General features: G+C 41.6%; 1 protein-coding gene across 1 annotated transcript in view; it reads right to left on the bottom strand.

The window, feature by feature from the left end:
- Positions 1–2,433: 2,433 nt before the first annotated feature.
- MGST2 (microsomal glutathione S-transferase 2) overlaps positions 2,434–13,481 on the bottom strand; it is a 47,764-nt gene continuing 36,716 nt past the window's right edge. The window contains exons 3-5 of the mRNA XM_073655835.1: positions 7,250–7,320; positions 5,985–6,066; positions 2,434–2,697 (exon numbers count right to left, since the gene is read on the bottom strand). Of these exons, the coding sequence (XP_073511936.1) occupies positions 2,559–2,697; positions 5,985–6,066; positions 7,250–7,320 (292 nt within the window). The 3' untranslated portion in view covers positions 2,434–2,558. The remainder of the gene's footprint in view (positions 2,698–5,984; positions 6,067–7,249; positions 7,321–13,481) is intronic.

Raw genomic sequence — 13,481 nt, 5'->3', positions numbered from 1 at the left:
AAAAAGTGTCGTGAAAACTTTGCAAAGGCACAAAATTTTGGGGCAACTCTTGAGCTGCCCCAAAATGTTGTTACTTTTAGAGTTTTCATGTGAGTTTTTCCCAGCTCAGCCAAAATGGACGGAGCTAATTCATGATGAACTGTGGTGTTCCCTACACCAGACATCTCACTCCAGAAAAGGACTGGAAAGAGATTTCTGGCGTGGCACACGCCATTCGTCAGATGCTCTAGATTCATGAAGAGGCAAACACCTCTCTATGAATCAAGAGCACACGACTCCACCACGCCACCTCATCAAGATCGGTGAGAAAATTGCCGGTATTGATGACTCGAGGCCTGTGATCAAAAGGCTTAATATTCATTTACAAAGGCCGATTATCGTGAACAGGCGCTCCAAGGAACATTAGTTTCCCGATAATCAGCCAGTGTTAAAAGGCTGCCAAACACCCAAAGAACAAACAAAACATTAGTCTTTCGGGTGAATGTATTTTGAAGCTTGCTTAAAATTCATCGTTCTTGGCAGCACATCAACCTGTGTAAACAAAAGGTGCTGCCGAGAATGACGTTCGATGTGCACAGATAGCTCTATTACCGATTGTTCTGTGCGAACCGGAAGTGCGGTCGGCCTATCTAAACAGGCTATTACGTGACCGCCCATTGGTGGTTATTGAAAACCGTAAGTCAGTAAGCGTAAACGCAACTTTAGAGTGGTACTTCGCAACCCGCAAACTCCCCCTGTTCAAAACAAACCATTGCAACAGGAAACCTTGCATACAATTTGGAGTTGAAATGAAATAAAATACCAGGCACCAAAATGCCATATCATAAGTGTCAGTCTGTAAAAAAGTTACTACATGCATAACATATTCTCAAATACAGTACAGACCAAAAGTTTGGACACACCTTCTCATTTAAAGATTTTTCTGTATTTTCATGACTATGAAAATTGCACATTCACACTGAAGGCATAAAAACTATGAATTAACACATGTGGAATTATATACTTAACAAAAAAGTGTGAAACAACTGAAAAGAGGTCTTATATTCTAGGTTCTTCAAAGTAGCCACCTTTTGCTTTGATGACTGCTTTGCACACTCTTGGCATTCTCTTGATGAGCTTCAAGAGGTAGTCACCGGAAATGGTCTTCCAACAATCTTGAAGGAGTTCCCAGAGATGCTTAGCACTTGTTGGCCCTTTTGCCTTCACTCTGCGGTCCAGCTCACCCCAAACCATCTCGATTGGGTTCAGGTCTGGTGACTGTGGAGGCCAGGTCAACTGGCGTAGCACCTCATCACTCTCCTTCTTGGTCAAATAGCCCTTACACAGCCTGGAGGCGTGTTTGAGGTCATTGTTCTGTTGAAAAATAAATGATGGTCCAACTAAACGCAAACCGGATGGAATAGCATGCCGCTGCAAGATGCTGTGGTAGCCATGCTGGTTCAGTATGCCTTCAATTTTGAATATATCCCCAACAGTGTCACCAGCAAAGCACCCCCACACCATCACACCTCCTCCTCCATGCTTCACGGTGGGAACCAGGCATGTAGAGTCCATCCGTTCACCTTTTCTGTGTCGCACAAAGACACGGTGGTTGGAACCAAAGATCTCAAATTTGGACTCATCAGACCAAAGCACAGATTTCCATTGGTCTAATGTCCATTCCTTGTGTTCTTTAGCTCAAACAAGTCTCTTCTGCTTGTTGCCTATCATTAGCAGTGGTTTCCTAGCAGCTATTTTACCATGAAGATCAGCTGCACAAAGTCTCCTCTTAACAGGTGTTGAAGAGATGTGTCTGCTGCTAGAACTTTGTGTGGTATTGAATTGGTCTCTAATCTGAGCTGCTGTTAACCTGCGATTTCTGAGGCTGGTGACTCGGATAAACTTATCCTCAGAAGCAGAGGTGACTCTTGGTCTTCCTTTCCTGGGGCGGTCCTCATGTGAGCCAGTTTCTTTGTAGCGCTTGATGGTTTTTGCAACTGCACTTGGGGACACTTTCAAAGTTTTCCCAATTTTTCGCTCTGACTGACCTTAATTTCTTAAAGTAATGATGGCCACTCATTTTTCTTTACTTAGCTGCTTTTTTCCTGCCATAATACAAATTCTAACAGTCTATTCAGTAGGACTATCAGCTGTGTATCCACCTGACTTCTGCACAACACAAGTGATGGTCCCAACCCCATTAATAAGGCAAGAAATCCCACTTATTAAACCTGACAGGGCACACCTGTGAAGTGAAAACCATTTCCGGTGACTACCTCTTGAAGCTCATCAAGAGAATGCCAAGAGTGTGCAAAGCAGTCATCAAAGCAAAAGGTGGCTACTTTGAAGAACCTAGAATATAAGACATATTTTCAGTTGTTTCACACTTTTTTGGTAAGTATATAATTCCACATGTGTTAATTCATAGTTTTGATGCCTTCAGTGTGAATGTACAATTTTCATAGTCATGAAAATATAGAGAAATCTTTAAATGAGAAGGTGTGTCCAAACTTTTGGTCTGTACTGTAAGTCTAAAATGGTAATAATGTTTATTAAAATCAACCATGTTGTCCTCCTCCTTATCCAAGGACTATGTGCTGGATTTTATTCAGAAGGTTCAGGTGAATGTATTTGTCCAGGAGACTGTTAGTGAGTCCCGTCACAGACATGACTAGTAGCAGAATCAGTGCCATCTTGCACACAGAGAAGCCCTTGAGCCTGGTGGAAAAGTGACAAAACTAGAATTAGCCATATCAGATAACTGGACATATAACAAAGAAGAACTAATGTGACAATACAGCTGTCATATCAATGATAGAATTAGATCTTATTGTAAAGAAAACTGAATGCTTATAAAATAGTTCACTGTGGCGAAAAGGATGGTGTTTCCAGATGCAATTTTTTAGAAAAGAACTAATATATACAAGAACCACATTTTCTGTGTTATTTCCTACCCAGACATTGTGCAGGTGTGGGTTAATTTGCAGACGTAGCAGACCAGAATTAAGTTTGTGTTACTGAATAAGGTCTCTATATGTTACAGTACCATGCAGATACACTATATCAGCAAAATATTGGGACGCACCTGTTAAGGAAAATATTCCACCAGTTTTAGCATTGTAAACTGGCCACATCATGGAATAATCTCTGCAGAGCTGCGTAAAACATGATTTTTATTCTTTAATTTATCCTCTGTGTTTTGAAGATATTAACTTGTAAAGTTTAGGTTATAATTTATGTTATAGTTCAACTGGGCGTTATATGCCCTTGGGAGTGTGTAATTCTTCCCCAACTTAATGTTGACCAATCATAAGCAGACAGCAACATAGAGGGGAAAAAAAAAAAGTATGCTCCTATAATAGCTTTCATATCATGGCAACCAGTAGCAGCAGCACAGTGGCTCAGTGGTTAGCACTGTAGCTTTGCAGCGCTAGGGTCTTGGGTTCAAATTCCACCAAGGACAACATCTGCAAGGAGTTTGTATGTTCTCCCCGTATTTGCGTGGGTTTCCTCCCATACTCCAAAGACATACTGATAGGGAATTTAAATTGTGAACCTTAATGGGGACAGTGATGATAATGTCTGTAAAGCGCTGCGTAATATGATGCTGCTATATAAAAATAACCAGTGTGGTGTGAGAGGCAGTAAAGCAGATCTGAGCTTTATCTCATTACAAACACATGTGCAGCTGTAGCTCTCCCTGTCATGGTGCTGTCAGCTCTGCTGTATCTCCTCCCACACACTGACTGCTGTGAGATGAAAGGTGTTTACAATCTCTGCTCCACTCCCGGCAGTTGACAAGTAAGGCGAGGTGTACACTATATTTGTGGGCAATGTCAGGTGCAACCTCTCAGGAGGTATACACCTGGCAGCAGGCATCAGTCCACCATAAAGAGGCTTGGCAAAGGTATGTTGCAATATATATGTTTTTTTGCAGTGGCCCTTTGTAATGGAAAGTGCAGTCTACAATACTTTCTATACAGTTACATAAAGGGTAGATACATGCTGGCTTCAGGGAGGTGTAGTATATTATAAGCTATAGAAAGGGTCTATGTGTCTCCCAAATTCTTGCTATATGCTGAGGAAAGCCAGGTAGCACAGGGTTAAATCCTGATGAGGTGGACCTGGCTAGTGTTTCACCTTAGACTCTCAGCCTGGGGAGGGAGACTGCACAGGAAAGGGGGGGGGGTTCAAAACTGCAAGTATCACTGGTTGCTATTGACAACAGTAGTTTTGTGTGACCGGACTGGGCCTAGCTCAGCCGTGTCCGATTAGACAGGGTTTATATTGTTTAGTTAGTGCCTGGACAAGGCTAGGGATTTTGTGGTTATGGTTTTCTGTGCTGTGTAACCAGTGAAATTAAACTGACACAGACCCCAGTTTAGACGTAGTGTGGCTTTCAGAGTCCTCATCGTGATCCACAAGCAGACCTTACCCCGGGAAAAGTGATCCTGCACAACGGTTACGTCACAGAGGCCAAAAACACACGCTTCTGGGCTCTGTCTGGTAAATAACAGACTATGAGAACATTAAAGAGAGCCTGTCAGCACACGTTTGTAATGTAAAGTAAAGTCATGGCTGTAATACTGATAACATTGATACCTTTGGTGAAGAAATCCGCTTTGTTCTTCTTTAATCACCATTTGAAGTTTTCTGCTACTTAGATTTCGGTGCATAGAGGCCGGACTGTGCACGGGGTCTTCTCTTCCCTATCTGTGATTCCCGGCCCCCCTATCAAACAGAGGAGGCCGGTCACTCACAGACCAGAGGGAGGCGGGGGGCCGAGAATCACAAACAGGGAGGAGAAGACCCCATGCACAGTCCGGCTTCTATGCACCGAAATCTAATTAGCAGAAAACCTCAAATGGTGATTAAAGAACAACAAAGCATATTACTGCAAGAAAGGTATCAATGTAATCCGTATTACAGCGCCATTGCAGCCATGGCTTCACTTTACATTACAAAATCTTGGTGACAGGTTCCCTTTAAAGCAATGTTGGGAAATGCTCCCAAAGTCTACACTTTAGGCACACCTGCCAAGATATAGAAAACCGCTTATTGTGACTGCTGAAAATGTTGAGATAGTTTTATGTCGATAAAACCCCTTTTAAAAAAATGTCATTTTCAGATTATACATAAGGCAGTATGTCCACCTGTAGTAACAGGGGAATCACAATACCCGGAGCAATGTGTGGTGATGCCACAAACTTAGCTTTGCTTCTTCTGTGCATGGGCTCAGGTCTAAACGTACCTGCATATATATATATGCAGTTTTGGCGTCAAAAATGAGCAGAAACCTCCAAATCCCCAAAAACTCAAAACTGCTCAAAAACATAGAGGTTGTGCTCATTTTATACAAAAAGACTGCCAGTGAACATACCCTTAAAGAACTTTTCATGTTCTAAGACAATAGGAACACATCATATTTTTAAGCTGCATCCCTGAAGTTCAGCTGTTGGATCAAACATTGATAGCTTTATATAATGCTGTAAACACGCTTAGTCTATAAATTCCTTATCAGCAAAGATATACAGTATTTCTTCTATAAGCTTGGAAAGGCAATATTGCTAATGCGTTGTTGGGAATGATGTCTAATTTAACAAAAAAAAAGTAGAGGATAAAACGAGAATAATCCAAAAAATGCAATGTGTAATGACTTTATTTCTTGGAACTGCCATGACGACAGATCTCTCTGGCAGAAAACGTAGCCCCCAAGAGTTTAGTGTGTAATGTCCTATATTGTCTCAATAATAATCCTATCGGCTCCCTCTAGTGGTAGATGCAGGTAGTTAGTGTGTTATCTTCGTAATCTCTATCTACTCTGGGGATGTCTAATCAGTGAAGAATTTTAAACTACTTGGATAAGAAAAAAAACCTAATTAATATAAATGATAATGGAAATATTTCCCTATATTATTAATATAAAAAGTTTTGGGCTATTATTATTCTCTAAATATGACAGAACAGTTATAACAGAGAAATATTCCAGTGTGAATCCAACTTACCTGCCCTTAACGGATTGAATATATCCATAAAAGTAGAGGTGACGTCCATAGATGTATAGTAAACCAAACAGTGAGGCCAGCTCTGAAACACAAGTCATCAGATATTAGCTATGTATGACCAGCTTTAAGGGCTCATGTAGACGAGCGTATAGATTGGACGTCCGATTTTCGATTAGAGAGCACATTGACCCATGTTGTTTTATAGTGTTGTTCAGATGAACGATTTTTCCCTAGATCCAACTGTTTGTGACAAAAAAAAAGGCAGCATGCACTACTTTCTTCCGTGTCTCAAATGAGACTCACCCATTCAAGTCTATGGGTGCGTAAAAAAAATCAGATCCCACACTGAACATCTGAGTGGCACCCGATTTTTACGGATACATTTCTATTATAAATCTAGGAAACTGTATGTGATCATGTGCATTTTTTAATGTAGATGCATGAAAACGGATCATACACAGATGTCACACGGACATAATACAGATGTAGTATGGACGTAAAAACCAGACAGACAGATGGCACAGACGAAAAATGAATGAAAATTAGAAAAAAAATAGTCCGAGTTTTCTGGATGAACCTTGTCTGCATGGGCCCTTGAAAGGATTTTACCCTCTTAATTTAGATCACAAAAGCATGCACCAGGCTGTAAAAACTTACTGATCCCTAACACTCCTCTTCTAATGCTGTCAGGTCTCCTGCCAGTCTCTGAAGTTCCTTTCTAGGTCTGGAAGTGACTGCTGCAGCCAATCACTGGGGGCAGCACAGGTCTTATAGCTAAAATGAGATGTAAAGAAGCCTTCATTTTACATCCTCTTCCTTTTGTCCAGGTACGTTTAAAAAAAAAAAAAAAAAAACAGGGATGGAAACCCCCTTTAAAAAGACATGTATCAGATTCGAAAAACCGAATGCTAACCGTAGATGTGAGCCTACCAATCCATGCAATATTCTTGCCTTATAGAGATGGGGGAAATTCTTTAACTACGTCTTTGACTAAAGTAATTACAGTCAATTCCGCTATTGATAGAGTAGATGTCTCCACTTCTGTTTTCTGGATTTTCATCTAATTTCCTTGAGAAACTGAACAGCCTTGTTATACTATTGGAATATTGAACGTCACAATATTACAGACAGATTTGACATATTAAAGCATTTACAACATGTGTACCTTATTAAACTGAGCTCTGGAATGACAGTCACTGTTAATCATACAGTCCCCTGATAATATAACATTTACTACATTTGCAATCTCAAGAAAGGTAAATTACCTTGATTAAAGAACCAGCCTGCAACCCAAAGATCGACCAAAAATGTTGCATAAAATTCAATGCAGTTTTGTCTGCAAAAGAGTATATAGTTGTATATTAGTAGAGTATATAGCGGTATATTAGTAGTATATACTAATCTGTACAATGTCATTTTTTCAGTGCAAAATAAATGTCTTCAAAGTATTTATACCCTGTGAACTTTTCCATATTACACCCACAAACTTAAATGTATTTTATTGGGATTTTATGTGATATACCTACACAAAGTAGCAAGTATTTGTGCAGTGCAAAGGAAAAATATATATTTTTGTACCGTGTTAGCCAGTAGATAGAAAAATATTTAGATTTGAGAGTCCTCAGTGGTTGATACCAGTAGAGATCTAAGTTGTGGGTTGTAATCACCTAGGCAGTTTAACGATGCAACAATATTTTATTAATCACAGCCATGGTAATAAAGCAATTCCAGGTAAATGACCAAAATACAGTTCTCTCAGTTCTCAATCTGGGATCAGTAGTTCCACTGACTTTGTGCCAGGCGATACTCAATGTCTCCCAACTTTTGGTTGTCCCACAGATTTCGTATCTCCAGCCAGTATAGTCTTTAGGCACGGTCCACGAACATCTAGATGGCAGATAAAAAGATGAAAGCACAAGTATCCAGCAAGTCTGGTCCAGGGTTGTGATGACCCCCCACAGTTCTGAGGACTACATTCCTTAGTTGATGTAGAATGACATAAATCCATGCAACACATTCATTCCTGCTCTGAAGGTGTCAAAGGTCACCATGAGCAAAGAGAAATAGACCATAAGTGTTTCAAAGAACCCCAGGGTACAATATAGTTAATATATACAATATATTATAATATATTGTATAGTTGGGGCTTCCCCTGACACTGTTGGTTATCTCTCACCTGTTACTAAGTATGCCTTATCCAGCCTTACTCATGTGATACTTGCATTATTGTGTGTTGTAGGATTTGACTTTTTGATTGATTATTTACATTGACCTTTGTTTGGGGCATATGATTTTTATCATTGTGACTTGACCTACACACCTTTTGCTGTGATCAATTGATTGTTTTTGGTTGGACTGTGTCTCTATCTACCCTCTGTTGCCTCACCTGCCCATATTATGTCTGATAATATATGGAATCATACAATGTGTGTCTTTTTAAATATATTAAATGTGTTTAATAAAATACTTCGTTTTTAATCATCACCTTGTCTCTTAACTATATTGTACCCTGGGGTTCTTTGAAACACTTATGGTCTATTTCTCTTTGCTCAATTGGTATTTAGTGGTATGTCCCTCATTATTTATGAGGTCTTGTTCTCCATTGTTATTTTCTTGCATTAAAGGTCACCATGAGTTTATATTCCCAAACTGTTCAGTTTCTCTGAGATTTGAAATTACCTTTTAATACCAATAATTTCATGTCTGATGATGTGATCAGGGAAACAAAATTGCTTGGCCACAGGTAGATCTGTTCTTTTTTCTTTTATTGTGTGGCGATGATGATTCATCCTTGTCCTAAGTTTTTGCCCTGTCTCCCCTACATACAGACCCCCAGCTGGACATTTGGTACATATAATTAAGTACAATACATTAGATGTGATACAGCTGAAAGTACCTGGGATCTTGTAGTCCTGATGTGAATTGGGGATCTTTATCTTGTCTGTGGTCATTATAAACGGACAGGTTTTACATTTTTTCTGGTTGCAGGGAAAGGTACCTGTAGCTGGTGGAGATGACAGGGAGCTTCTAACAATGATGCTTCTTAGATTTGGGGGCTGGCTGAAACACAGAATTGGGGGTTCTGGAAATATGGATTGTAATTGGCATCTTTTTGTAGTAAAGGTTGTAGTTTCCATGCAGCTCTCCTTAGCGCTTCCAGGTTTGGATTGTAGGTGACTACTAGAGTCACTTTAGAGGTTGCTTTCTTATTTAGTTTTGTAATGCAGGATATGATTCCTTGATATTCTGGTGGCTCTTGTAATCTGGTTCTCAATTGTTTTTGGATGGTAGCCCTGATTCAAAAAGGTCTTTCTGAAGCCACCAAGGTGTTTGTCTCTATCCATATTGTTGGAACATATCCGATTGTATCTGATGGCTTGGCTGTAGACAATAGAGTTTTTTATGTGTTTTGGATGGAAACGGTCCCATTTAAGGTATGTTGGATGGTTGATTGGCTTCCGATACAAGTATGTCTCCATTTCATTGTTCTGTAGCTTGATGATGGTGTCCAAAAAGTTAATTTCAGTACAGGAGTAGTTGAGTGTTAGGTTGATGGTGAGATGAAATTGATTAAAGTGTTCATGGAACGTCTTCAGCTGTTGCTCAGACTCCGTCCAGATGATTAAAATATCGTCAATGTAACGATAGTAGGCCAGAGGCCTGATGGGACATGAGGACAAAAAGTCACTTTCAAGCTTGGCCATGAAAAGATTTGCGTACTGTGGAGCCATTTTACTTCCCATCGCTGTATCAGTCTCCTGTAGATATATGTTGTTATCAAATTCAAAGTAATTGTGGATGAGGATGAATTTTGTAAGTTTCACCACAGAATCAGCATCAATTCCTGTATTTTCCATGAAGATTTTACAGGCATTTAATCCATCCTGGTGTGGAATATTAGAGTACAAAGATTCCACATCCATGGTGGCCAGGATGGTTCCTTCTGGTAGAGGACCTATTCCTGCTAGTTTATTCAGTAGGTCCGTCGTGTCCTGAAAGTAGTTGGGTGTAATCTTTACCAGTGGTTTAAGAATACACTCTATCCATCCAGAAACTTGCTCAGTAAGAGTGCCCACACATGAAATAATTGGTCTTCCTGGATTTTCAGATTTGTGGATTTTGGGAAGTGACGCGCCCCCAGGGCCGTGGGGTACTCGGCAGCCGGGCCTCTGGCTGCTTGCGGGGATATCACGGTGGCTGGCCCGGTCCGTGACCCAGGGCAGTCAGTGCAAGGGGGGGATTATATAGGGGATTTGGAAAGTTCGTGACGCCACCTTTGGTGTCTGGTGAGGATCACCAGCGCTGCAACAGTCCTCTGAGGCAGATGTTAGGGCAGTTTGTGATGGAACGGCTCCCCACAGGTGGAGCAGGCCTCAGGGCAGTGTAAGATGGAGTGGTGGTTGCGCTGGGCGTTGTAATGCAGTGAGGGAACAATGGCGCCGATGAAAGAATGGACGGAGGCAGTACCGTTCAGTCATCCAAGGTTTTACTCACAACTCTTCAGACAGTCCACAGGTGCACTGTACAGGTGCAGGCCTCCCGCGTCGAGCTGCGTTCACCAGGCAGGGGATCAATCCTTCCTCAGGCAGCTTGGGGATACCTGGCAGAACCCCACTTTCTTGTGTTCCTATTTTGACCGTCTTCACACTAGGTCCTTCTCCCTCCTGCTCTGCGCTGCCCACCCTCAGTCCTGTTCGGGTACTCTGAAGCCCCTCCTGTCCGTCGGAGTTACACAGACTTGCTTGACCCTCAGGGGACTAGAATGCGGCAGCGATCCCTCTGTCTTCTGACAGATGCGGGGCGTACGGGTGCCGTCCTGCACGCACCGTACCCCCTGGGATTCTTTCTAGAACGGAGCCTACTCGTTGCTCCCCTCCTGGGCCTCCTGACTTGGCCCTTCTTGTGGAGCAGATCTCCTAATGAGACTCTGCTCCCGGACTGTGCTTCTGAACTGTCCCGAGCTGTTCTTCTGAACTGCTCCCTAGAACTCGACTGCCACCGTAAGATGGCTTCCCTATTATATACTCCTACCAAAGTGCTCCCTCTAACTACTTCCTCCACCCACACCCACTACTGGTTCCCCCTACCTTTGGGTTCCCCCCACTCCAGCCAGGGTCAGGGCTCAGCAGCTGCACTATGCATGTTGCCCCTCCAGCTGGCCTGGAGCAGTGTAGTGTTGGATGCAGGTGTTTGGGGTTCCGTGCAGCACTCCCGCCTTACCTGAAAGAAGGGAGACACCACACCTCTGGGTGAGGTGCAGTACCTCTGTGGCGACTGAACCCTCAGGGGCGCCACAGAAGCATATAGAATGTCCCTATTCTTGGACTCTCTGGTATCAGGTCATCGGCTCTTATGGATTCATCAGGCAGACAAGATACCAACTTGTTTAGTTCCTTGTAATAGTCCTGTGTAGGATCAGACTCCAATTTTTTGTAGTATCTTGTGTCCATCAGTTGTCTGTTTGCTTCCTACATATAGTCTGATGTGTTCATCATCACTATTGCACCACCTTTGTCAATAATGATGATTTCTTTGTTGGTTTTCAAAGATTATATGGCCTTTTTCTCCTGGGCACTGATGTTGGAGACAAGCATCCAACCTCAGTGCCCAGGAGAGAAAGGCCATACAATCTTACATCACCTGTCTGATCTATTGCATTATTTCTGTTTCCTATTGTGTATAAATATGTGACTCTTCAGATTTTGTGTTATACTAGCCTGATGACATGGCCTGAGTAGTCTCGAAAGCTTGCAACTTGTTACCATCTTTTCAGTTAGCCATTAAAAGGTATCAACCACTGAGGACTCTCAAATCTAAATATTTTGCAGTGTAAAGGAAATGATACTTGATTTTCTAAATATTTAAAAAAACATAAACTGAAAATTGTGATGTGCATTTGTATTCAGCCCCCCTAAGTCAATATTTTGTAGGACCATGTTTTGCTGTAATTACTGCTGTAAATCTTTTGGGGTATGTCTCTCCAGCTTTGCACATCTAGAGACTGAAATCTTTGCCCAATCTTCTTTGAAAACTAGCTCTAGCTCAGCGAGATTGGATGGAGGTGTCTGTGAACAGGAATTTTCAAGTCTTGCCACAGATTCTCAATGGGATTTAGGTCTGGACTGTGACTGGGCCATTCAAACACAGAATATGCTTTGATCTAAACCATTGAATTGCGGCCAGGGCAAGGGACATAGGGGTCAGGACAAGAAACATAGGGGTCAGGACAAGAAACATAGGGGTCAGGACAAGGGACATAGGGGCCAGGACAAGGGAAATAGGGGCCAGGTCAAGGGACATAGGGACCAAGATGAGGGAACATGGGGTCCATGAATGGAGGACACAGGGGCTAGGATGGGGAACATAGGGGCCCAGGATAGAGCAACATAGGGTCCCAGAATGGGGGACATTATTAATTAAAAGGGTCAGGTTCAGGTGAATTGCTGTATGGAGGCCAAAATGAGGAACATACATTATTAGTTTATGGTAGCAAGTGGGTGACATTATTACTGTAGGGGCCAATTAGGGGACATTATTCCGGCTGTAATGTAGTTTACTTATTAGAATACTGTTTTCCATAGGAGGAACAAAAGGGAGGTCCTGTTATTGAGCAGGGTGGCACTATGTTGCTTTTTTTCTTCATCTGGCATAGTGTCTTTTGACAGATTCTCCCACCTGAGCTGTGGATTTCTGCAGCTTCTCCAGATTGACCATGGGCCTCTTGGCTGCTTCTCCAATTAGTGCTCTGCTTGCTTGGGATGTCAGTTAAGGTGGATGGCCATGTCTTGACAGGTTTGCAGTTGTGGCATCCTTCTTCCATTTTTGGATGATGGATTGAACAAGTGCTTCATGAGATGTTCAGAACGTTGGCTATTTTTTTTTTATAACCTAACCCTGCTTTACTCTTCTCCACAACTTTATCCCTGACCTGTCTGTTGTGTTCCTTGGTTTTCATGATGCTTTTTGACCTGTAATGATTTGCAAACAAACCTTTGAGGTATTCACAGAACAGCTGTAGTTAGACTGAGAATAAATTACACATCGGTGGACTCAATTTACTAGTTATGTGACTTCTGGAGGCAATTAGTCACACAAGATTTTATTTAGAAATATTAAATTACAGGGGGCTGAATACAAATGCACATCACAATTTTCAAATTTATATTTTTAAAATAATTAGAAAACCATGTATAATTTCCTTTACACTTGACAAATACTTGCTACATTGTGTTGGTATATATCACATAGAAGCCTAATGAAATACATTTAGGTTTGTGGGTGTAATGTGTAAAAGTTCATGCGGTATGAATACATTTCAAGGCACTGTATACTGCTGTCCAATCATAAAGTATGACCTATACCCTGTATACAGTAAAGGATCACTGAGTATTATACTGTATGTCCTGTATTAAAGCTAGTCACATGCAGTGTACCAATTATCCACACAATTAGGGGCATAACTATAGTGGATGCAGGGCCCTGGAACCTAAGGGGCCC

This window comes from Phyllobates terribilis, unplaced genomic scaffold, assembly GCF_046119375.1.
Source record: "Phyllobates terribilis strain yellow unplaced genomic scaffold, ASM4611937v1 Scaffold_1__5_contigs__length_1240528914, whole genome shotgun sequence".
NCBI classification, from domain to species: domain Eukaryota; kingdom Metazoa; phylum Chordata; class Amphibia; order Anura; family Dendrobatidae; genus Phyllobates; species Phyllobates terribilis.
This window is presented reverse-complemented; position numbering and strand designations above follow the sequence as displayed.